General features: G+C 41.2%; 1 protein-coding gene across 6 annotated transcripts in view; it reads left to right on the top strand.

The window, feature by feature from the left end:
• Positions 1-26,610, top strand: part of FRAS1 (Fraser extracellular matrix complex subunit 1) — a 419,524-nt gene that overhangs the window by 354,383 nt on the left and 38,531 nt on the right. For all 6 annotated transcript variants that reach the window (XM_046656854.1, XM_046656853.1, XM_046656855.1 and 3 more), the window contains 10 exons: positions 312-425; positions 2,162-2,312; positions 4,149-4,308; positions 6,487-6,655; positions 8,881-9,127; positions 10,382-10,726; positions 12,287-12,447; positions 13,000-13,147; positions 20,264-20,469; positions 24,788-24,944. In XM_046656854.1, coding sequence (XP_046512810.1) covers positions 312-425; positions 2,162-2,312; positions 4,149-4,308; positions 6,487-6,655; positions 8,881-9,127; positions 10,382-10,726; positions 12,287-12,447; positions 13,000-13,147; positions 20,264-20,469; positions 24,788-24,944 — 1,858 coding nt within the window. The remainder of the gene's footprint in view (positions 1-311; positions 426-2,161; positions 2,313-4,148; positions 4,309-6,486; positions 6,656-8,880; positions 9,128-10,381; positions 10,727-12,286; positions 12,448-12,999; positions 13,148-20,263; positions 20,470-24,787; positions 24,945-26,610) is intronic.

The raw sequence follows: 26,610 nt of genomic DNA, 5'->3' as shown, positions 1-26,610 counted from the left end.
GTTCCACCTCAGGGCAATATTGAGCTCAATTAAAGAATGCTTAGGGGTGTGAAAGGCAACATCCACAGCAGGTGAAATCCCAACAAGAGTGTCACTTGTGTCTTGCTTTTCTTCTCATGTTGTTCCCACTTAATCAGTCTGCATTCTCCCTTAAACCTCATGCTCAGTGGTGATAAGCGATGGAAATCGGCTCAGTTGCCCTTTCTGAAGTATCAGCAGATTTCAGGGGTTCCAGCTTTGTAGGTCCTGGCCCTGACATATTTCAGATGTCTGTGAATGATGAGTTCTCTTTTTTTTTGGTTTCCTCACAGTTGATGACAGCAGCACCTCAGCAGTTCCTAGTAGACATCCTCCCAGTAGATGATGGTACTCCTAGAATTGTTACCAACCTGGGGCTCCAATGGCTGGAGTATATGGATGGCAAGGTAAGGCCTTTCTATCTGCTGTAGTCACGCTAGCCAACTTGGGCTGTATCCTCATTCGTGATAATAACTTATGAATAAAACTCCATTCAACTCATGTTTCTCTCTGCCTAAGTAAGCTGATTTTCCTAAGATTGATGAGCTCCATGAGTTTGGTTAGGATTATATATAGTTTAAGATGTTCTTACAAAATGAAATATTGTAAAAATCAAAATATTGTAGCTCAAACAAGGTAGAAAGGTTTTTTTTTCCTCACATGTAGGGTGGAAGTAAGTGGGCAGTCTAGGGCTCTACATGACGATTCAGAGGAGGAGATTCCTTCTTAGTGTTCTGCCATCACTGAATTTTTGCTGTTGAAGGCACAGCCCAACCTCTCCAGTTGTTCATCAATATTCTAGCCCAAAGGAAGAGGAAACAGAGAAGGAGAGGATAAGGAACTTCATTTTAAGCAAGTGGTATAGAAATTAAATGCATCACTTGCACTCATATTCTTTTGGCAAGAAATTGGTCGTATGGCCCCATCTGTTGCATGGGAGGCTGGGAGAGTCTCTAGCTGCACAGCTAGGTACCCAGCTAAAGCTTGTTAACTAGAAGAAGGGAAGGATGGATTTGGGGAAACATCTGGACTATGCCATAGATGGGAAGGAAGTATGTTTGTAGGTGGCATCCTCAGAGGAATTCTACTTTAGAAATTTCTTTCTCCTCCTGAATCCCAATTTGGTCATTTTAAGATATGCCGTAATTCTCACCCGGTAACACGTCAAGCATGAAATCCCCATCTTCACCCAAACACACACAGTTCTTCAGTTCAGTCTGGGAACTGATTTCTTACTTTTGAGTGTGATGTTCCCTCTAGGATGTGGATTTTCTCATCTCCATGGAGCTGATTAGTTGGTTGTATATGTAGCTGTTGTGTATAGCTTTCCACTGAACTAGTTAGGCTTTGTAAAATATACGAAACAAAATTAGTACAAATTCTTCTCATGCTCTATTAAACTTTTTTCTCCATATTCAGAACCATCCCATTCTCTTCTCAACACTCTCCAATTGGTTTTCTACCTCCTACTCCTACTGCAGTCACTCTTACCAAAGTCAGCAATGACCTCTACTTTGCCAAGTTCAAATGTTACTTACAAGTCCTTATTTTACTAAATCTGGCAACATTTAATACTGTTGACCACCTCCTTTTTTCTCTAAAAGCTTTGCCCTCACTAAATATTTGTTGAATGAATGAATGAGTGAATTAAAGTTAAGCCATATATTTGAACAATATTGGGGTATGATATATTTATTTTACTCAATTTCAAGCATGGTAATTGACCCCTGTAAGGTACACGGTGGCCATCTTCCCTGTATTGTGTCATTCTTTCAAAGGTCCAACCTTCTTTCCAAAAGCCAAATGCAAATCCCACCACCTCAAATCCCTCCTTCCCCAACCCAGATGGAGTTAATCTCTCCCGCTCCCAAAAAGTATATAGAACTCTTTTTGTATCTACCATTATAGCTCTTGCCACAATTACCTTGCTCATGGGCCTTTCTTTCCCAATAAAGGGTGACGACCTTAAGGGCAGCGGCTGGGATGGTTTCTGTACTCATACCCTCTCCAATCCTGACAGAGTTTTCCGTGCAGCAAATGCACTCAGTAAATCATTGTTGAACTGAATTAAATCTGAGTCAGAGGGTCTTGTTCCTGCTTTATTCCCACCTCAGGAGTTAAATTTAATGGGTTTCTATTCCAGGCAACCAACCTGATCACCAAGAAGGAACTGCTGACCATGGACCCGGACACGGAGGACCCGCAGCTTGTCTACGAGATAACGATGGGCCCCAAGCATGGCTATGTGGAGAACAAGCTGCAGCCTGGCAGAGCTGCTGTGACTTTCACACAGGGTGGGACTCGGGACTGAGAAATGGGAGAAATCTATTCCAATGCTCCTCTCCCTGCCTCCTCCATCTTTCTCACAACCACTTGGTGCTACTTACCCCCAAGTAACCTATTTGCAAATAAATAGATCTTTTGGTGTCTAACCACCAAACTTTGAATTTTACTTCTTCTGATTTTTTTCCCATTACTCTGTATTATGGCAAAGGAAAATTCATCTTTACAGTAGTCCCCCCTTATCTGCGCGGGGAATACATTCCAAGACCCCCAGTGGATGCCTGAAACCACAGATAGTACAGAACCCTATATATATTGTTTTTTCTTGTACACACATACCTATGATAAAGTTTAATTTATAAATTAGGTAGAGTAAAGTTAACAACAATAGTAATAAAATAGAAGAGTTATAACAATACGCTGTGATAAAAGTTACACGAATGTGGTCTCCCTCTCTTTCTCTCTCAAAATATTTTATTGGACTGCACTCACCTTTGTTCTTGTGAAGTGAGATAATAAAGTGCCTATGTGATGAGATGAAGTGAGCTGAGTGATGTAAAGTGAATGATGTGATGTAGCGTCAGGCCACTGCTGACCCTGTGACAGTGTGTCAAAGGGAGGCTCATCTGCTTCCAGACCACGGTTGACCGTGGGTAACTGAAACGGTGGAAAGTGAACCCGCGGATAAGCGGGGACTGCTGTCCCGTGCTTCCTCAGCTCCCAGTTTGCTTTAGGTTTTGGCCAGGTTTTCTGGAAAGGATCACATGATGCTGCTTGGTTTTCTTAAAAAACAAAAACTGAAAACAACTGCCAGACTTTATGAAAGATCTGTGGTCTTGTGTGATTTAGTTTTGCTCTCTAAGAATTATGGGTGGTTTTTTAAAGCTTCAGCAAAGAAATTAAAATCGACATGGGTAGGTTGCTCAATAGAAATATTTTCCTGTTTTGAAACACATCAAGCAGATCATTTTATGTTTCAGTTTCTTATAGGCTTGTCAGACTCTTCTAGACTTCTTTTGAGGATGGACCTGATTAGGAGCAGTCATTGCAAAACCACATCTTACAATTCATGCACCATGTTTCCTTTTTTCTCCTTGTCCTCGGTCTTGTGTTCCCTCCCAGCCCCGTTTCATCTGCCTTGTGTAGGGGCTGTTTTAATCCAGCCCCTGCTTTTCTTGTTAGTGCATACCTTTCAAAGAACCTTATTTAGAAGGAAACGGAAGTGTGTATGAGCAGATACACACAGAGGATGGGGTCAAAAACTTGTCTCTGTCATCCCTCAGATTTGCCTCTAACATTCCGTAGACATTTATTAGAGTGCTTTTTGGCCAAGACCCTGGGATTCTCATTTTACAACAGTGTAAGGGTACTTCCTATATGTAAGGACAGGTCTTTTGTTACACAAAGCTATGGGATCTTATTTTAAAGTCTGGCAGAAACATTTATTTTTAAAACTATTATTTCTTGGGGCTGGCCCCGTGGCCGAGTGGTTAAGTTCGCGCGCTCCGCTGCAGGCAGCCCAGTGTTTCGTTGGTTCGAATCCTGGGCGCAGACATGGCACTGCTCATCAAACCACGCTGAGGCAGCGTCCCACATACCACAACTAGAAGGACCCACAACGAAGAATATACAACTATGTACCAGAGGGGCTTTGGGGAGAAAAAGGAAAAAAATAAAATCTTTAAAAAAAAAAAACAAAAAAAAAACTATTATTTCTTTTTGTTTGGGGGAAAGTAAGTTCTGTCTGTAACCCATTAGACAAATAACATGGGTGAGTTGATGTGGGAATCTGTGAGGCTGTCTTTACATCCCTGGGTTAATTCACAGTGTCTTTTTTTTTCTCTCAGAGGATGTGAACTTGGGGTTGATTCGGTATATGTTGCATGAGGAGAAGATCCGTGAGATGATGGATAGTTTTCAGTTTCTGGTGAAAGACAGTAAACCAAATGTGGTCCGTGACAATGTCTTCCATATCCAGTGGTCCCTCATCAGCTTTAAATATACCAGGTATGAGTGTTATTGTGTGTTCCTTCTTGAGAAATGACTCAGTTAAGCAGAGGAAATCAAGATGAAGCACCCTGGGGTTGGGCCCTAGTCATTTGATGATGATGGTGCAGTGATAACAGTGGTGAAAATAATAATCACACCAAATGTTTCTTGAATACTGTATATACCAAGTAATGTCCTGAATACTTGACATACATCACCTTGTTTAGTACTTACAATTGTGAGACAAGTCCTATTCTTGTCCCCACAACAACAAAGCAATAGAGACAGAAAGAGGTTGACTAACTTACCCAAAGTCACACAGCTAATAAGCAGTAAAACCAGGATTTAAGCCCAGTGATCTTAGCCATTGTGTTTTACTACCTGTCCTGCAAGTATTCGTGCTTCTGTCTTCAAGTTTTAGAGGATAGTCTGGTAGAAGTGATAGGAAAAAAATATACATTCAAGTTCTGAAAATAATCACTGGCCCACAATAACAATAGTTTCGCCTTCTGTGTACATTGTCTCTTCTCAAGCTTCAATTCTCGCCCAGCTCCTTTGGTGTTCATAGGGTTGTATATCGTTAGGGATAAATTCATAGCTTAATGTAGACGGCTCTTGACAATGCTTTCACAGTCCGTTGGGGAGTTAGAGAGGCACACAGGCACCACTTGGTAAAGGCGGGCAAGCACAGTACTGATTTTATAAATTAAATTGTAACTGGGATTATAATTTTTGCAGGGGAAATAATCTTTAAATCTACGTATCAGAGACTCACTTTTCTAAGAAATCACCCTCATGATAATTCAGATGAAAATTGCAACTTGAGGGGAAAAAAGGAAAATGTGCAAACTTGATTTCATGTGTCTCAGATGTAGGCTAGTCCACCCTTACTCACACACACTTGGAGAATTTGTGGAAAATTAGAATCAGTTTTTATATATGTAATATTTTGTTGTTGTTTACCTCTTGTTTGTATCTCCTTCAAAATTAATTAAATGGAATACAACTGATCACTTTTTCTGGACACTCTCTAACATTTAATGAACATTACAGAGGGTTCCACAGCTGGCCATGAGCACTAACCTCTCAGTGACACTTTGCCTGCAACCATGGCAGCAGCCAAGACACAATGCCTTCCAGTGCCTGTCCTCAGTGACAAGAAACAAAGCCCAGCTCAGGCCCCACTCACCGGTGGCTTTTCTAAACCTAGAGACTTAATATGAATTAATAGCATGTGGATAGTTTTCCTCCTACTTTGCAAAAGCGATTCAAATTCCTAGCAGAAAGCTAAGTTAACCCTGTGTCTTTGTGCGTTGGGCTGTTATAACAAAATACCGTAGACTGGTGGCTGACAAACAACAGAAATTTATTTCTCACAGTTCTGGAAGCTGGGAAGTCCTAAATCAAGGTCCTGGCAGATTCGGTGTCTAGTGAGGACCCACTTCCGGGTTCATAGATGATTGTCTTCTTGCTGTGTCTTCACATGGCGGGAAGACAAGGGAGCTCTCGGGGGTCTCTTTTATAAGGACACTAGTCCCATTCATGAGGGCTCCACCCACATGACCTAATCACCTCCCAAAGGCCCCCACCTCTAATATCATCACATTGGGGTTAGGATTTCAACATATGAATTGTAGGGGACACACATTCAGCCTATTGTACCCTGTCACTCCCCCATTGTCATAAAGCTCCATTTGTCTAAACACCTTTGTTACCTAGGCCCGATTCTCGTTTTCTTACCTCTGGCACTGCCCTGGCTCTTTCATACACTTCCTGAGACCTGGTGCAGTCAGTTCCCACCTGAGATAAGTCATTAATTGCCTTCCGTGCCCCTTTCTCCCTAAGAATCCACTGGCCTATTCTAATTACTCTGCCACATTAGAGAGAGACTATTTGTCATTTCTCTGTTTGAGTGCATAGCTCGTATGTGCTGTCCATCTTCTGAATGACTTTCAACTCTCTGAAAACAGGGCAGGTAGATTCTGCATCCACAGCTTCCTTGGTCACTCAGTGCTGTGACTATCCCAGGTGAGCAGGTTCTGTCAGTTTACAACCTGGCTTCTTAAAGGAACCAAACTTCCTCTTCTCTGAACTGCCTGAAACCAATAACCAAACAGAAGAGACAGGTATTAAACAAGTGGATTCTTCATGGCCCTGGGGCGGAATTTCAGAGACTGCCTTATTGTGTGCTTCTAGCTACAATGTCAGCGAGAAGGCGGGGTCTGTCAGCATCACAGTGCAGAGGACTGGGAACCTGAACCAGTATGCCATCGTCCTTTGTCGCACCAAACAAGGCACCGCCAGCTCCAGCTCCAGGGTCAGCTCCCAACCTGGGCAGCAGGACTACGTGGAGTATGCTGGCCAGGTAGGTGGGTGAGGAGGACTCTGATTCCCAAACTGCCAGCCAGGTTTGGGACGTGGTTGTAGGCTACTGCGGTGCCTTCCCTCTTCTTTTTACCCCACCTCCCTTTCCATTGGCATCCTTCCTCAAATAGTTTTCCTATGTTCTCTTCCCACGGGACTTTGTTTTTCACAGTATAGTCTCCAGTGAAGTTTTAACTGCCAAAGGTCAAGTTGTTGTCCAGCTTCTTGGTCTTTACATTTTGCTTAATGACCAAAAATCAGTCTCCAAAGCCTCTGATATCCTAACCCTTCCTCTCTCCTCACCTTCTGTACCTGAAGAGAGGGAAGCGGGAATATGGGAGACCAGTTGGGAAGCTCGTGGAGTAGGCTGGGTGAGAGGTGATGGGGGCTTGGGCTTCAATTATAAAGTGAATGTGGAGAAAAGTGGATGGATTCAACAGATGAGTAAGAATTGATAGGATTTCACAGTGGATTAGACAGTGGGGTAGAAGGGTGAGATGGATGGTGAGGCCTCTTGCTAAGAAGGGACACCATAGGAGGAGCAGGTTTGACAAGGCAGTCATCTTGACTCTGCTTTGGACAGGTTGAGTGTGAGTTGCCTTAGAGACAATAAGATGACAGGTATATACGGTGGCAGGAAGTGCCAGAGACTCCAGAGAGGAGTTCTGGAGCAGAGAAATAAATCTGCACGTCTCCATGTTACGGTGGTGGTAATTATGCCAGGGTGTGAGAGAGGAAAAAGAGAGAGTGAAAGCAAGAGAGAAAGGAGGGGGACTTAGAGAAAACTCCTTTATGGCAGGGTGCCCAGTATTTGTCGTCTTTTGTGTATGGCACAATGCCTTGCACTTATTAGGTATTTATTAAGTGTTTTTTCAAAGCAATTTCATTATTCTTATAGCAACGTAAATCTCTGTAAAGAAGAATGGGCTCTCTCTTTGAGGCATTTCAGCTAGACTAAGCTAAGGCCTCTTATGTCAACTTTCAAGGAGGAATTAGGAAAGATAAGCTGAGAAGTCTTTTAGCAAAGATAAGAAAGAGCATGTACTTGTGTTTTTCAAGGAGAGACAAAAGGCAGTGTGTTCTAGATCATAAGTAGAGATCTATCCAGTGTTTCATTTAGTTGGGACTGTTTTGAAATGTGGAGCTTAGTGAAACTTAATTTGATTCGTTGATTAGATATGGAATAATAATTTTCTATTGAAGAAAATTATATGTTTTTCAGATTTATGTGTCCCTAGAGGTTTATGACTATTTTTGCACGTTTTAGCTGTCTCCATTTACACAAAGTGCAATCCAGGCTCATTTCCTGCCCTTTCAGTTTTAGACAAGTCCATAGCTCTGGGTCCATTTGAAAGTTTTATCTTTATCTTCTTTTTTAGACAAAGTAAAACCAGAATAAATCCCTGTAAGTTCACAATTGTATGCGCATAAAATAATTCTTCTCTTTCGTACCAGGCTAAATTCATTCACATTAGAGATCTAGCCCATCTTACTGGCAAAGGGTTTAGTCATATATAAAGTTAAATTCAGTCTGGCTTGTTCATAATGTAACTTTCTCTGAATTCAAACTGCACTATTTAGTACACTGAGATTCTATGACAGTTTTGATAGTACAAGTAATATGGTGATGGTAATAAGGATAATATCTTGGATTTGTTCAGTTCTTTAAAATATATTTAGCACTTTCATTTTACGTTGTCTCCTTAAGTTCTCCCAATAAGTATGTGAACTGGGGGAATTCTTATTGTTCTTTAGCTGATGAGAAATCTGATGTTTGTAAAGTTTCATAGCCTAACCCAGCTTGGAAGTAATAGAACCAGGACTTAAAGTCAGAACTTCACACTCTAAGTTCAAAGATCTTTCGAGGCAAACTTGCCACAAATAGAAAGGGACCTGAGTAATCAAATGCCTCTTGCTATCCCAAGTGAGTTAACAAAACAGGCTATGAATAGTTACCTACATGTTTTTCTGTGCCTACCAAACGGTAGAATATGTCTTTGCCCTCCGTGTCCCTATACAGTAAATCAGCCACAATGTACAGGTGAAAAATGGGAAGAGGTAGCCAAGTCCTCCAGGTAATACAGCAGGAAGTTGAGGATGAAGGACCAGCTACCTCATTCAGTGCTCTGCCCACTGGACTTGGGTCCTCTTTTCCCATGATGCTCTGGGGGAGCAGAACAGGAGAAGCTGAAGCACAGCTTAACTCTTTGTTGTCTCCTTTGACAGGTGCAGTTTGATGAGCGAGAGGATACCAAATCCTGCACCATCGTCATCAATGATGATGACATATTTGAGAACATCGAGAGTTTCACCGTAGAGCTCAGCATGCCAGCATATGCCCTATTAGGAGAGTTCACCCAGGCGAAGGTCATTATCAATGACACTGAGGACGAACCCACATTAGAATTTGATAAGAAGACCTACCGGGTCAACGAGAGTGCTGGTTTTCTGTTTGCACCTATTGAAAGAAAAGGTCTGTTGGCGCTAAAGGTGACAAGGAGCTGTAATAACAGCTAACATTTACTGAGTCCTTTTTATGTACCAAGTGCTCATGTACCGTGTTAACTCATGTGTGTAAGTACTTCACCTGTATTAACTCACCTAAATCCCCCGCACAACCCCAACGATGATCCCACCTCTAGTGAGTACTATCAGAAGGCTTCTCTTCCTAGTTCAAGTTGTTAGCACTCCCATTTCTTCTTTAATGGCACTAGAAGACTAGTTATATTTGGCCTTGCAAATTATTCATGAACAACTCAGGATTCTTAATCAATCACCCAATCCATAAAATATTTATTAGCCTTGGTCAAGGAAGGAAGTTACAGTTTGTTAGAACTGGCTGTCCATCTTAGTTCTTGGAGGCCGAAAATGTGTTTAAAGATTTCCCTATGTGAGTGTCACATCTAGAGCTCAGATGAGAAATAAACTGTGTGCAAGAAATAAAGGGCAACTCTTGAGGCGATGAAAATCGAAACAAAGATCATGTGGGTTTATGATTGCGCAATATTGAGACTTTCAAACACATGGACATTAAATCCCCATTCAAAGACGCAATATGACTGTAAGTGATGATGTCAGGTTTTTTATTGAATCTACTGACTGGGTATGAGTGTAACAAACACCATAGACAGCGCAAACCCTTGGTGATGCCACTTGGAAAACAAGCAAGCCCCATTGATTGCTCTGGGCCAGCAAGCCAGGCCCAGAACAAGCTGTCACCCAGACAAGTGGCAGCACTAAGTAAAGTCATGTGTACAGAGGGGCAGGTTTTATTTTGTTTTGTCTTTCTTTTTTTAAGCAAGATTGTTTCTCCCTGGGAATTAAAGTGCAGAAGTTTATTCAGAAAGGCAGCGAACTGTGCTCTTCGAACTACCTTCAGGACACAATTACTTTGCTACTTAAAGTACCAAATATGTCTCTTATCTTCCCACCCACTGTGGTCTTAGGTGGTGGGCAATGAGTCTCATGAATTAACTGAGCACAAAATTCACAGAAGAGGAAATCCATTTTCAGTCATTTGGTGAAGTATCTGGGGTATATTACATCCTCAAGTGGTTTATGCCACAGGCTTAAGAAACTGCAATGCAGGAAGGTTTCATGTCAGAGTTTGAACAGAAATAGTAATGGAATGTGTCAGAGGGAGCCAAACTAATTAAATTACCAGAGATTTTAAAATTTGAGAAGCACTCACTCAAATGCTGTGGTTTTCTTGCCATTTGTATTTCAGGGGATTCAAGCAGCATTGTATCTGCAATTTGTTACACAATTCCTAAGTCAGCTATGGGCAGTAGCCTCTATGCTCTAGAATCAGGATCTGATTTTAAATCTAGAGGGATGTCTGCTGAAAGTCGTGTGATATTCGGGCCTGGTGTCATCATGTCCACCTGTGATGTCATGCTTATTGATGATAGTGAATATGAAGAGGAAGAAGAGTTTGAGATTGCCCTGGCAGATGCTTCTGATAATGCCCGCATCGGAAGGGTGGCGTCAGCCAAGGTGCTCATTAGTGGTCCCAATGATGCCTCCACTGTGTCCCTGGGCAACACAGCTTTCACTGTCAGCGAGGATGCAGGTAATGGGGAGCATCTCTGGGGTTCCATCACCAATCTCCTGATCCCTTTCTTGAACAATTTCCTCTTAGGTTTGAGAATATCCTTAAGATATTAAGAATGCCATTCCTCAGTGACATCATTGTCGGTCTGAGGCACTATGTAATACTAGGCAGCAAGACCAATAATGGAAGGTCATGAAGAATAGGAAGTTCCATCCACTTTTCTTGCTCCAGTTACTGATGGCAGGGAGGGATCTGGCTTAGAGCTTCATTGGCTGACCTCTGTAGTCCAGAGGGAGGGCGTGGTGCAGAGCATTTTGGCTTGTAAAGGAGGGAAATGTGATCTGTCGAGGATGGTGGAAAGTTACTTTGTGTACTGCTAGCTGCTAAAACAAATTCCTAAGTTTCAGTGTCTTAACAAATGGAACTTTCTCATTCATATAATAGCCCAAAGCAATCAGTAGGCAGATTTCTTCCACATGGTGTTCAGAGACCTAGGGTACTTCCCTCTTTTGGCCCCACAAGGGTCTCAAAGTCTTCTTCATGCTGCTGGCAGACGTACTGCCAGAAGGGTCCTCAGCTATGCTGAGTATCTACTGATCTGAGCCACCTGATCAAGGCCTTCCACCTCTTTGAAGGAGATATTCTCAGATGTAGTGGGAACTAGTATTTTTGAGCCCTTGCTGAATGCCAAGTACCATGCCCTGGACATTCATGTATTCTCATTTACTCTTCTCTGGAAGAGATAACATTATATAGAAGAGCAAAAGGAGGCCCAGAGAGGTTAAAGAAATCATCAAGATCAGCAGCTAATATGGCAGAGCTGGGATTAGAACCCGGACCTTTCTACTATACCACGTTTCCTTCCCCCTACACCCAATGCCTAGCTGTGAAGACTTGTCACCTCGCAGCTTATTGGCTAGAAAAATATGATTGATGGTGTAGCTTTTCTCTGACCTTGATTGTGAAAATAGCCAAAAATCTACATGTATATCATTAAGACGCTACAAAGTATGATGTCACAGTGGACCAGAAGATGAGCTTCATTCCTAAGATAAGCAGTAAGGACATATGGCTTAAGTAATGATGTGTGCACCACTTGGATAAAATAAGGAAATCAACTTAGTTAGGAACATTTAATTAGGAACATTCAGCTTCTGGCCCCACAGAGTCCCCCAGCTGGTTCTTCCTTAATTGACTATTTTCCAGCTCATCCCTGAGGCCCTAGTCTCTGAGTGTCTTCTCTCTAAATAGACTTGGGTGGTTTATCAATGGACCCTCGCCCCTGAAGTTCATTGTTCTCCTGTGAACAGTCTCCTTCTGAAGTCACGAAAACACTTTCTCCAAAGAGCTGGCTCTCCGGCATCACCTCCGTGAGGCCTTCCTCCAGGTCTGCTGTTGATCTTAGTGACAGTAAAAAGAAAGATGGTGATACCTGTCAGCCTCCCTCAGAGGGAGCACAGGCACATCACTGAAGCTGGATTAGACAAGCTGGCAGATTGAAGCTGCTGCTGTCAGGGAGAATGTTGCTGTGAAAACCCCACTGATTTTCTGGCTCAATCTCTCTGAATCTCACTTCAGGCACAGTGAAGATTCCAGTTATCCGCCATGGAACTGACCTTTCTACCTTCACGTCTGTCTGGTGTGCCACGCGGCCCTCGGACCCCGCTTCTGCCACTCCAGGAGTTGACTACGTTCCCAGCTCTAGGAAGGTGGAGTTCGGGCCAGGTGTCACTGAGCAGGTGAGCATACAGGGGTCAAAGGCTGATGGATCTGTGTTGTTTCTGGTCTGCTTTCCAGACTCTCTGGAGGGCTCTAAACTCCTCTTGCAATATTAGGATCTGCCCTTTCTTCAAAAACACAAACATACAGACAAGAGGACACACTTAGAAGGATCTTCTACAGACTCTCCAAGTGACATTTCAGCATCTAATATCCAGCACCACAGATTTAGGATAGAAACTGCACTTATTTGATGTAAATATCTAGAAACAAAACATCTAAGGTGTGTGATAAAGAGATTATCATTTTATAAATTAAAACAGTTTACTTTAAGACCACCAAAGAAAGGCATTGTCACCTTTGTCCTATCTCCCAAAGGCAAATGAGTGTTGAGTATTGGGTGTTCTCTAAGGTTTGTTTTGATTTTCTTCTTTTCTTAAATTTCTTTAAATTTTTTTTTTGAGATATAATTGACATACATTAGTTTCAGGTGTCCAACATAATGATTCAATTTTTGTGTGTATTGTGAAATGATCGCGCATTAAGTCTGGTTACCCTGATTTTTCTTCTAGTATTGCACCTTGACTATCTTGGATGACACTCAGTATCCAGTAATTGAAGGGCTGGAGACATTTGTGGTTTTCCTCAGCTCAGCACAAGGGGCCGAACTGACCAAACCCTTCCAGGCTGTCATTGCAATTAATGACACATACCAGGATGGTAAGAGATTGGGGATGCCAGCTTGTGGCTCAGACTATATTTCTGTTTTTTCCTTAACTTCTGTGTGTATGACATTAGAACTCATTCACTTTCTCACTCAAGAAGTGTGTGTGTGTGTGTGTGTGTGTATACAGGTGCATGCACACAGTTTTACACAGAAATATGTGAGACATAATCATTCATGTTTCTGGACTCTGCTAGGCACAAAAATATGTATAAGCCTTAGTTTGGCTGTGTCCTCAAGAAGTTCAACATTCAGTGGAGGGAGCAGACTCAAACAGAAAAATTAGACTGTATTATGATAAATGACCCAGTAGTGCTATAAATCCAGTACTATGGGAGCAGAGGAGACTGAGTAGATAGTGAGCAGTCGAGGAGAGAGAGTAACTGTGTGGAAGAATCAGATTTCACACAGGAGATGATATTTAAGCAGAGTCTTCAGGTGTGATAGGAGTTTATCTAATGGATAGAATGAAGCTTTGTCAAATGGAGAGGTACAGTATACATGAGATATAAAATTTTGGAAGATGCGTATTTGGAAAACAGTGAGATGCTTACTTTTGCTTTGAGCCCGGCATGAGGCGAACAGAAGGAAATGAAGCGGAAGGACAGGTTGAAGTCAAGGTCAAAGAGGTCTTATGTTCCAGCCTAAGGAATTTGTAAGCAGAGGGGAGCAACAGATGCTTTAAGCAGAGGAGTGGTGTGACTTCTGTTTTAGGAAGCTAGTACTGGCAGTCCTGTAGATGATGTGCAGGAATGAATAGACACAGGTATGTGACCAAAACATCAGTCACCCCTGAAGATCTAACCTAAGCAACATGAGGATGAACAGAAAAGGACAGTTGCTTCTCGAGAAGAATTGATGAAATTTAGAATTGTCAGATTCTGGAGTTGGGTGAAGATCAAATCAAACCTTCCACCTCATCAGTGTCCCCAGTAGTTGGCCATAGAGCCCATGATTAAACTCTTCCAATGATAGAAAAGTCGCCAGCAAAGGAAAAGGCAGCCCAGCAGGACAATCTTTAATGTTTTTGTTTATTTAAAAATAATTTATTTATATGGTAAAAAAATCAAGTGGCAAAAAAGGTTACTATGAAAATTAAGATTTCCTTCTACCCCTCTCTCCCAATCCTCCAGTTCCTCTCCATAGAGACAACCATTTTAACCAGGTTTTATGTTGTGTGTATCCTTCAAGAGAAAAAAATACGTGTGTATATGTATAATGCATGTATTTTTATGTATATATATCCATATGCATATGTCCAAAATGGTATCTTATTTTAGAGCTAGGTTTATTAAGGTCTAACTTACATAAATTAAAATTCACCCTTTTTAGTGTACAGTTCGATGAGTTTTGACAAATGCATACAGAGGTGTGCCTACCTCCACAGTCAAGATGTTGATCAGTTCCAGCACCCTACAAAATTCTATGGTGCCCTGTTATACTCAACCTGTCTCCCATCCTGAGCCCTGACAACCACTGATCTGTTTTCTGTCCCTAAAGTTTTACCATTTTCAGAATGTCATGGAATCATGTAGTACGTAGCATCTTGAGTCTGGCTTCGTTCACTTAGAATACTACACTTGAGAGTCATCCGAGTTGTTGCGTGTATGAGAACTTAGTTCCTTTCATTGCTGAGTAGTTTCCTGTTGTATGGATGTACCACCATTTGCTTATCCATTCACCTGTTGAATGACATTTGACTTGTTTACAGGTTTTGGCAATTATCAATGGAGTAGCTATAAACATTTTCATATAGGTTTTTGTGTGAATCTAGGTTTTCGTTTCTCTGGGTTAAATACTTAGGAGTGGGGTTGCTGGATCATATGGTGCTTGTTTAACCTTATAAGAAACTGCCAGCCTGGTTTCTAAAATGGCTGTACCTATTTTGCCTTACACCCAGCAGTGTATGAGAATTTCTCTTGCTCTATGTTCCTACCAACATTTGGTATTGTCAGGTTTTTGTGAGGTTTTTTAGCTATTCCAGTAGGTATGTAGTGAATGACTAATAACACTGAGATCTTTTCAAGTGCTTACTTGCCATCCATATATCTTCTTTGGCCAAATATTGTTCAAATATTTTCCCCATTTTTTTCCCTTCTTCTCCCCAAAGCCCTCCAGTACACAGTTGTATATTTTAGTCGTGCATCCTTCTAGTTGTGGCATGTGGGACACCGCCTCAGCATGGCTTGACGAGCAGTGCCATGTCCGCGCCCAGAGTCCGAACTGGCAAAACCCTGGGCCACCGGGGCAGAGCGTGCAAACTTAACCACTGGGCCACAGGGCCTGCCCCTCCCCGTTTTTTAGTTCGGTTGTTTTTCTCCCTCTATCATTGCATTATTATAGATTCTGGACAAAGATTTGTGTTTTGCAAATGTTTTGTCCCAATCTGGTGCTTGTTTTTGTTCCCTTAACAATGTCTTTCAAAGAAAAATAGTTTGTCATTTTGCAGTAGTCCTATTTATTGATATTTCTATTGTAAATCATGCCTTTAGTGTTGTATCTAAGAAATCTTTGCCTAACCCAAAGTTACAAAGATTTTCTCCTCTGTTTTCCTCTGGAAGTTTTATAGTTTTATGTTTTACATTTAGGTTTGTGATTCATAAAATGGTAACTTTTTAACTATGAACAAGATTATAACAATTGTACTATTTGATATTGTAGATTACGTCAGAGTTTAGAGTGATCTATTAAACGTTATCTCATTTGCTCATAATCCCATGGTTTTATTTGGTATCTGTTTTGTAGATAAGGAGACTGAGACTGAGGGGAGTAAACATGTCCCTGAAAGTCTAGTATATGGAGGAACCAACATGCATTCTCAAGTCCACACTCTTTGCACTGCACTAAACGGTTCTATTTGGTGCAGCAGTAGTCTCTGTGGGATATTTTTTTCCTTAATGAAGCTAAACAAGAAGAAGAAAATTCAGATATTCTTTTTATTCTCAAGAAGACTTCTTATTCTTCTGCATAAAAGAATAGTTAATTTCCCTCTGATGCCGTGAAAAGTGAATGCAAAATCAGAAGTCCTAAAATGTGATCTCAGCCCCAGCACTTCCTTGCACTTTGGCCTTAGGCCTTGCCTTAGGGTTACTGAGCCTCATTTTGTTCATCCTTAAATAGTGAAAATCCTACCTTACAAGACTATTATAAGATTAAATTAGATAAAATATGGGAAAATACCTACCTTAGTACTGGCACATAGTAGATTTTATTACATGTTAATTTCGTTTCCTCCTGACACAACTGTAATTTATCACATTTCCAGTGGGACTCCAGTAACACCACAGACTTCGTTGCACTATGATCAACAGAGAGGATTCCGTTTAGACTGTTCTCCATATTTTATTGATGGGCATTAGGGTTGAAAACTTAGAAAATGAATGTGTTAAACAAACTATAATCTTTCAGGAAGGCTACAACAATATATATTCAGTCAAGAATTTATCCCAGAGAGAGAAATCTCAAAACCTATTTTTGTAACCCATTGTAGTGTTCAGAGCTTCCTTCAGTCACTTATCCTTCTTCCTAGTAATTGCTAACTTTTGTTGAGTCCCTTCAATGTGCACATTCTGGGCTAGAAAATCTTACATTATCTCTAATCCTTACAAGCTCTTCAACCTGTGAAACTGAAGTTGAATAATTTAAAATCAGGTGGCAAGGAGGTAATGGAGCCAGAGTTAAAACCCAGATCTGGTCTATCCAAGTCCAATCTTGTGGTTTTATACCCTACCCTGCTGACTTTTCATGTTGCAGTTTTAGCTGGCCACTGTCCTCTGTATAACAATGTTTCACATTTCTGATCCTTAAAGGTCAACTTTCAGCCTTCCCAAGTGATCTTAGCTCCCTTCATCTTTTTCCTCCAGGCTGATTTCAGGCCCTTAAATTATCTCGGTAGCTCATCTCAGAACATTTTCCTGTTTTCATTGTTCTCTTCTGCTCTGGTACCTGGAGTTAGACTGAGGAATGCCAAGCAAGGAAAGAAAGGCCTTGTAGCCACTACTGCACCACACCCCTGTGTATGCAGCTGTGTCCTACCTATTCATTAACTTGAAAGAAGCAGAGGCAGGATTTCTCCTAAATCTCCGACTTAACTGTTGCCCATAAAGAGGCCAGCGCATTCCAGGCAGTGGCATTTGCACTTACTTTCTCAGTTACTAAGAAGATTACTTTTTCCGTGTCTAAGACTGGTACTCAGCACTGTGTGGCTTACAGAGGAGAGGAGAGCAGAGTCCCACAATCTATTTAAGGACACAAGACTTACACAAATAAGAAGATAACTACAAACTGGGTCATGTGTGATGAATGTTCTTGGAGCGACATTGATAATAAGTGTATTATACCGTACCGTATGAGCCTGTGGGCCTTCAGAGAGTGATGTCCATATCATGTTCATGCATTCCCTTGGTGTGGAAAGAGAAGAAACTCTGCAGTCCAGCACACTGTCCCCCCAGGGCCAGCACCCCTGCCTCCTGTGGGGATTGTTGTGTTGTATAGTGTTGTTGAGAGGATGACATGGAATGACATGTATGAAAGCCCTAACACAATGTGTGACCTGAGCTGTGCCCTTTCTTTTTTTTTTTTTTTTAAGATTTTTTATTTTTCCTTTTTCTCCCCAAATCCCCCTAACACATAGTTGTATATTTTAGTTGTAGGTCCCTCTAGTTGTTCCATGTGGGACACCACCTCAGCATGGCCTAATGAGTGGTGCCATGTCTGGACGCAGAATCCGAACTGGCGAAACCCTGGGCCACCACAGCGGAGCACACAAACTTAACCACTCGGCCATGGGACTGGCCCCTGGGCCCTTTCTTTGTTTGTCATAAACCCCATGCATAAACCTCTTCCTGAACTCACCTCTTGTCTTTGCATCATCTCTTGCCTCAGTCTCCCACTGGCCTAGGGGTTCCTCAAAGGCAGGGACTCTTTCCCAGCAGGCATCAGAGAAGTGTTTCCCTTTCTCTGTCTCTCTTTTTTTTTTTTGCAGTTAAGGATAGAGTGAGGTTTAATATCTTGTTAAAGAAGAAAAAAGGAGTCTTTTACAGCTCACAAGGAATTTGGAATTCATTAATACATAACAAAATTCAAACATTACCACTTTTCACTTTTAACTCTATTCTGACTTGATGCCTGTTGGGCCAGCAAGAAAAATCAATCCAAGGTGTCAATCAGCCGTGAGCAGAAAACCTTCCTTGCTTATGTTGCTTTTTTCCTGGCAACAGGCTTCCTTTTGCCCTCCTCCACTAGGTCATGTCGTTGCAACCCACCTTCTAACAGCACAGACCATTTTACTGGATGACAGAGCCCTAACCAATTAATGTGCAAGGCCTAATGCCAAGTTGTTGCCAATTTTTGCCTAAATTGCCTCATGCCAATTTTCCTTTAGGCATGCTGCTCTTCTAAGAGGTATCTTCTGGGTTTTTCTTTAGTAATAAATGGTAACTGTTGGGCTTAGCTCAGATAAGAGGTTTGTTGTATTTTTGCTAACGCCAACAGTTCTGAGCAGTGGGCAGGTTGGAGTTCTTTCTACATGTTGACTAGAACACTCGGGTGCTTACCTTTCCTGTCCCTTCCGTTCAGGTTTGGCAGGGCACATCCAGGATGCAGTCAAGAAATAGGGGACTACAGCTTTTGGGTCCACCTCCTGCAGCCTCAAAGACTGGTTTTGCCACAGGAGGTTTTGACATATGACTGGAGGGACTGCCTCTTTGTATTGTTCATTTAGAAATTAATAACCAGGGGCAGGCCCCATTGCCTAGTGGTTAAGTTCAGTGCGCTCCACTTTGGTGGCCCGGGTTGAGTTCCTGGGTGTGGACTTATACCACTCGTTGGTGGCCATGCTGTGACAGTGACCCACACACAAAATAGAGGAAGATTGGCACAGATGTTTGCTCAGAGCGAGTCTTCCTCATCAAAAAAAAAATAATGAAAGAAATTAATAACCAGCAACCAACAAAATGTTGATCTTGGAAAGGGACACATCTTAATGCAGAGCATTACCATAGGCGTTATGGAAAGCAAGGAGAAAAAAACGATCCTCTGTACTGAGAAGCCTGCAGATAGGGGGCAATACAAGCCATAGTATAATAATTCCTTTCAAAATTTGAGCACCTGCTATGTACCAGATACTGTACTGAGTACCATGCATACATAGTCTTATTAAATTCAATCCTCCCAATTCTATGAGTTAGATATTAACATATCCAACTTATATTTAAAAAAAAAAAAAACAGCAAGGCTCAGAAAATCTACGTAACTTGCTCTATTTCATGCAGCTAATTAGTGACAGGGCTGGGATGGAAATTCAGGCCTGTTTACTCCAAAGCCCTTGTTTTTAATCTGTTTGGCTACGATCCCTCCCTGGAGGCCATGCAGGTTACAAAAGGAGAGGTGACTCCTCAACAGCAGTAGTCACGGACTGGGGGCCCACTGGCCAGATTCAGCATGTGGAGGTGTTTTGTTTGATCCCAATTGTTTTGGCCCATATGGAATTTCTTTCTACTATTTTAATGGTTGCTATTTTAAAATGTAGGGCATATGACATAAAAATCCAGATCTCTGGCTTCATTTGAAAATAGGAAGATCTGCCAACAAAAGACTGGAGCTGAGGAGCAACCCCCCTCTAAACAGGGCCTGTTCTTTCCTCTTTACCAAGGTCCCCACTCTTCCCTGTTGTCTTCCTGGCCCAGGACCAATGTGAGTGGCCATTTATCATCAGACTTGCACTGCTGTTTTCCTTCTTGTAGCCTTAGAAGGAAAGTGAACTTTCTTGAGTACTTAAGTCTCTACCAAAATTTCTCTTACACTTGGCGCATTTCTTTACTTGCATTACTTGTCTGCATTTGAGATAGTGACAGTTTCTTGAAGCTGAGCAAAAACAGGTGCAAAGCTGATTTATTTTATTTTTTTGAAACACGCTCACGGTGGAAGCGGTTTCCTTGTCCTGAGAGCAGCAACCATGCCTTGATATCTGCTTACCATCTCTAGTTTGCCAGCCTATGGTGGCCCTTAGTGGATCCCTCCTGGCAGATGGCTGCTGAGGGCTGCTGAGGGCTGTGGCCACTTCCCTCTCTCTCCTGCTAACAATGCTTCCATGTTTCCTTCTGCTCACCCAGTGCCCAGCATGCAGTTTGCCAAGGATTTGCTCCTAGTGAAGGAGAAGGAGGGTGTCGTGCACGTGCCTATCACTCGCAGTGGAGACCTGAGCTATGAATCATCAGTGAGGTGCTATACTCAGGGTCATTCAGCTCAGGTCACAGAGGACTTTGAGGAGAGAAGAAATGCAGACTCTTCGCGGATTACATTTCTGAAAGGGGAGAAAGTAAGTGGATTCATGATGGCCGAAAGATGAGATTCTCTTCTTCCTTGATGCGTTTATTTATCCTAGTGAAGTAATTTAGACAAATTCTTAACATCCTAGGAATTTTTCTGCTAATTGATACGATTTTTAATACTATCGTCTGTTCTATGTGGCTGTCTTCTTTGTATCTCACTTAAAACCAAATACATATATTATTGGTTGAGCTGGGAAATTTATTTATTTTTTAATTTATATATATATATATTTTTTAAAAGATTGGCACCTGAGCTAACAACTGTTGCCAATCTTCTTTTTTTTTTTCCCCCTGCATTATCTCCTCAAACCCCCCGTACATAGTTGTATATCTTAGTTGCAGGTCCTTCTAGTTGTGGAATGTGGGACGCCGCCTCAACGTGGCCTGATGAGCGGTGCCATGTCCGCGCCCAGGATCTGAACCCTGGGCCGCCACAGCAGAGCGCGCAAACTTAACCACTCAGCCACGGAGCCGGCCCCGAGCTGGGAAATTTAAATGATACGATTTTTAATACTATCGTCTGTTCTATGTGGCTGTCTTCTTTGTATCTCACTTAAAACCAAATACATATATTATTGGTTGAGCTGGGAAATTTAAATGATATGTAGCATTTTTTGAATTTAGTGGAACCAAATGGATGAGGCCCCTTTTAATTTGAAACTACATTGGAGATGAACACACTCCATCCATGTTACCTAGAGGAAAAAGAGACAATTCTCTAATACTGGGCCCCTGTCCCAGGGCAGCATGCATCCTAGTATAGGACCAATGGTATAAGATCAAATAGGTGGACATTGCGCAGGTTCATGAGTAGAGTATTCTCTTCTTGGCAGTGTACATGTAAAATGATGAGTATGAGCACAGGAACCCCTGAGAAACACCAGTCACTGAGTATGGCTGCATTCAAATCAAAGCCTACAACCTCAATGTATGTCAAAAGTGTATATTGAGAGGCTGGCCCAGTGGCGTAATGGTTAGGTTCATGTACTCCGCTGTGGTGGCCCGAGGTTCACTCATTTGGATCCTAGATGCAGACCTACGCACCACTCATCAGGCCATGCTGTGGCAGGCATCCCACATATAAAGTAGAGGAAGATGGGCATGGATCTTAGCTCAGGGCCAATCTTCCTCAGCAAAAAGATGAGAATTAACAGCGGATGTTAACTCAGGGCTAATCTTGCTCAAAAAAAAAAAAAGGTATCTTGAATAAGAATCACATTTTCCCACTTTTGGATCTCAGATGATTTGGTTTCAGATGGTTGAGTCAACTGTACCCTTGATTAAGGCACACAGTCCTCATTAGTCAGGTCAAGGCCCTTCTCTTATTTTGTTTATTTATTTGTTTTATTTTACCCCTATTCTCCAGCCACATTCCCTTCTCGACCTCAGAGCTCATCAATCTGTTGTGTTTAATGTGTCTCTTAATTTGTATTTGTTCTTTAAAAATGCTGCTTGTTTTCTGTGCATAATTTTTAATCTATAAAACTGCTATTGCATTATATCCTTCTCAAACTTTTACCGTTTGCTCTGCAATATGTTTTCTTTGTCTACATCATTTATTTGTACATCTAATCTTGCTTCAAACTGTTGCATAATATTTCGTGATAGTGCATCTGCTACATTTTCCCATCCACTCTCAACAACAGGCAGTAAGGAAGCTCAGTGACAGCGTCCAGTAACCTCCGAACACTCTGCCACCACTAATAATGCTTCAGTGTACATCATCATGCTTGTCCACTTACAGACCTGAGTGGGAATTTCTGTGGATACATACTCAGCAGCAGAGTTGTTGGACCACAGGGCGTGCGTGTGCTTACTTTGAAAAAACAGAGTTAGCATACTTTCTAGAATGTCACTAGCAGTACATGAGGGCTACTAGAACCCTACCTCCTCTCTAACACTTAGCATTACTCACCTTTTTTTTCCACTGAGAAAAATTCTCACTGAGCTAACATCTGTTGCCAATCTTCCTCTTTTTACTTTTGTTTTTGTGTGTGTGAGGAAGATTGGCCCAGACCTAACATCTGTTGCCAATCTTCCTCTTTTTACTTTTGTTTTTGTGTGTGTGAGGAAGATTGGCCCAGACCTAACATCTGTTGCCAATCTTCCTCTTTTTGCTTGAGGAAGATTGTTGCTGAGCTAACATCTGTGCCAATCTTCTTCTATTTTATGTGGAAGAATGAGCAGTGCTAAGTCCATGCCCGGGATCTGAACCTGCGAACCCTGGGCTGCCGAAGCGGAGTGTACAAACTGAACCACTACACCACCAGGCCGGCCCCTCTTTTTGCTTGAGGAAGATTCTCCCTGAGCTAACATCTGTGCCAATCTTCCTCTATTTTGTATGTGGGTGGGCACCACAGCATGGCCGCCGATGAGTGGTGTAAGTTCGTGCCCAGGAACTGAACCAAACTTACCCACCAAAGCAGAGCGCACCAAACTTAACCACTAGGCCAGTGGGCTGGCCCTCAGCATTACCCATCTTTTGAATTTTTGCTAGTCTAATATGTATAAAGTTATATCTCATTTTAATTTGCATTTCTCTAGTTAATACTGTTTATAAGCTTGTTAGCTGATTGAGTTTCCTGTTGTGGAAATTTGTTATTTTCACCCTTTGTTCCTTATTCTATTGTATTGCTGTCTTTTTCTTACTGATTTACAGTACTTTCTTGTATATTCTAAAGACTAATTCCTTGCCAGGTTTTAGACAGTTTTAGATGTTGTAAACATACTTTCCCTTTTTGTCATAAGACTTATCTATTACCATTTGACCATGGTGTTTTAGTTGAACAAAAGACTTCCATTTTGATATGATCAAGTGTGTCAGATTTTTGCCTTAGGATTAGTCCTGTTGAAGTTTAACACAAGAAGACCTTACTCACCCCAGGTCACCAGATTCTCCCTCTGTTCATCTTTACTACCAAAGAAGAATGTTATAGCTTCCCTTTTGGGGACTTTCAGTCTTTTACATGTTCATGACTCATAAAAGCCCTGTCTTAGTTATATATTTTATGGGAATTTTACTGGTGGCAGGTTGAAACACGTGTTTAAAGACACACACAAATACTACAGATACAATCTTCAGCTTTGAGTCCACATGTCTGTATTTGTTTTTAAGTTTAAAAGAGGATTCTCTCCCTATCCAAGAGACGGTTTGTAATTTAATAAAATTATAAAGAAAATACCGTCCAACAGTCTATATGTTACCACATGACAATCTATCTATCATTATTCATAAGCACACTTTGGAATCATTTTGTTTAGCTTGCTCAGCAGTATGTCTGAAACTTGTCATTCACTGGAATGTCTTTTGTTAAAGATATCCTGAGGAGTCACTACCAAATTTATGCTTTCCATAAAGAAATTCTTATTGTAAGAAAGATATGGTAGAAAAAAAGAAAGGAACATTCTTCAGGGACTTAAAATCAGGTTAGCAAGCCACATATAAATGTTCACAGGGATGTTCTCCTTCCATTTCGAGTGACTTAGGAAGTCTGAGAGAAACTTCTCTATACCTACATATCCTTTGCAATACAGCAGCAGGGTGGATTTAAAATGGTTCAGCTAAAAATAATCCCACTTCACATCGCATGATTACCATCGGGGCTGCTCTGTCATCTAAAGTGTTGTGACCTTATTTTGTGTTTTTTTAAAGAACACAATCCTCAGTAGAGAATATTCAGTTTGGGAAGCACTTGATTTCCTTCCGTCAAACAGGGATTTCGACTGTGTTCTCAGACTCTCAGGACTCAGCAGTGTTCAGAGGAGACACCACTTGGCAGCACTTCTGGGAGTCCTGCAGCATGTAAAGATGTCTTTAGCTAACAGGAAGCCTTTCTGAGGTCCTTATAAGACTATTCAATTTCTACAAAGGAAAAGGGGCATTATTTAGCTCTCCAGGAAGTCTAATCCATATGTTAACCTCTCTCATCAGAAATCTACCTTTCATAACACGTGCAGATGTATTGATTAGCCCAGGCAAAATGTGAGAAAGCAAACAAATGTCCTACAGGTGCTTTTGAGTGGGTTGTTTTATTGATCTTGTTTTTCATAACTCATGACACATAATTCAAAGTGGTCTGGGATGTTCTACTACAAGGCTTCACATATAAGTATGTTTCACTTAGGCATGAGCTATTAGATTTAAGCATTCTAGTTCATAAATGAAATGGTTTGGATCCTTTTGAATTTGGGTTGACTCTTTGATGCTGCAAAGAAGAAAAATCATTTTCTAGGAAAACCAAGCAATATGCAGTTAGATTCATATGTAGCTGCAAATTTTAATCTCTTTTGTGCCTTTGGCTCTAGATGAAGAACTGTACTGTCTTTATCCACGATGACTCCATGTTTGAGCCTGAGGAACAGTTCAGGGTCTACCTTGGCCATCCTCTTGGAAACCACTGGAGTGGAGCCAGAGTTGGAAAGAATAACATGGCCACCATCATCGTATCCAATGATGAAGATGGTAACAGAAGAAATTGCCTTTAGTTACTCTTAGGTTGATGGAACATGAACTGCTGTTTTACTAATAATGTAATTATAGACATTCTAAAAAATAAAAGTGCTATAAAAGTGCCTACTGATAACGATCTCAGAATATTTATGTTAAAATGTTGGCGGTAAGCGACCATCCTCTACAGAGCTCCAATAAATTTATACGTATTTTTAATCTCATCATTCCCTACCACATTGCCAAGAGATAAGGAATGGATATGGTTAAAAACTAGGACAGAGATGCTAAGACAGAGAATAAAAACTACTTCAGGCACAGCAGTTCAGGAGCAGGGTTGGAAATCCCTTCGGCATCAGTTGAATCCAATGAACTGATTTAAATACTGCCACCTTCCTGGGAAAGACTAATTTCTCAGTTTTCGTCTCTCTAATTGATTTGGCCTACTAACCTAAAAATACTTAAAATCTTTAGTCAGGTGTTAGCAAAGAGTGGCCCAGGCACCAGAGAAAACAAAACAAAATCTATTTCAAATTGAGACGTAATTGTTTTATTAAAATGGATATTTTAGTAAGTGAATCGATAATAATATTGCAAGTGGTAATAGCTGTTTTTATTGAATATTTACTATATACCAAGAACCATGCTAAGCATATTATATTATTTCATTTCATCTTGACAGTAATCCCTTGAGGACGGTGTTATCCCTATATTATAGGTGTAGAAATTGAACCTCAGCACAGTTATATGATTTACACTCTGTAAGCACCCGAACTAGATGTGAACCTTATTTATCAGATTCGAGAATCTACACGAGACTCTCAGGAACTAACTGGGACATTGGGTAAAATAAGAAAAGCCAGCCTTGAAGTTGAATTAGTCCTTTACCTGGGGAGACTCCAGTTCAAATCCTGAAGTGACGCTCTCCTGGTCACACAGAAAACCCACGGATTGAGGCTCAGAGAGGTCCGAAAGTCACACCGTTACAGTGACACTCCTAAGTTTCCAAGAGCATTCGTGTTCAAAACTGTGGCATCTCAAATGAGGCTTATCTTCTACAGTTAGGAAGAACTGACTGAGAGGGAAATGAACATAGAGACTCAAGACATTTCTTCAAAATTCTATAATATATTATAAATGGTATAAAATTTATAATTGTTCTCAATTTTCCCATTGTTTTATCTCACTCTCTCCACCACTACCACCTCACCCTTCCCCATGAGAATATAATAGAAAAGAAGGCATAATTTGAATTTTTTAATAAAAATCAACATATTAATCATTTCATAGCTATGACAATAGTACCTCAGGCCAGACTGTGTTAGGAAGTCCAGTGTTCCTGAGTTACCCTTGCAGCCGGTCACTGAAATGACTCATTCTTAGCAAAATAACCTGTGAGAAGTTAGGAAAAGCTAACGGTGGGGGAGGCGAGAACAGTGGGAGGGAGGACCCAAAAGACTGGAGATGAGGGATGGATTTTAAGTTTAAGTAGCATATAAATTAGATAAATTATAAACCTTCGAAATTATTATCTCATAAATTAAAAGGAGTCTATTCACTCAATCAGTCAATAGATATTTATCAAGGGCTTGCTGTGTCTCAGTCCCTTGAGAAATTGTGTGAATTTAAAAGCATTCTGTAATGCCTAGATGGAAACTTGGACATCCTGCGTTTCAAAGTG

Source organism: Equus quagga, chromosome 3, assembly GCF_021613505.1.
Source record: "Equus quagga isolate Etosha38 chromosome 3, UCLA_HA_Equagga_1.0, whole genome shotgun sequence".
Lineage (NCBI taxonomy): Eukaryota > Metazoa > Chordata > Mammalia > Perissodactyla > Equidae > Equus > Equus quagga.
The sequence above is the reverse complement of the archived record's forward strand: the minus strand, read 5'-3'. Positions and strand labels throughout refer to the sequence as shown.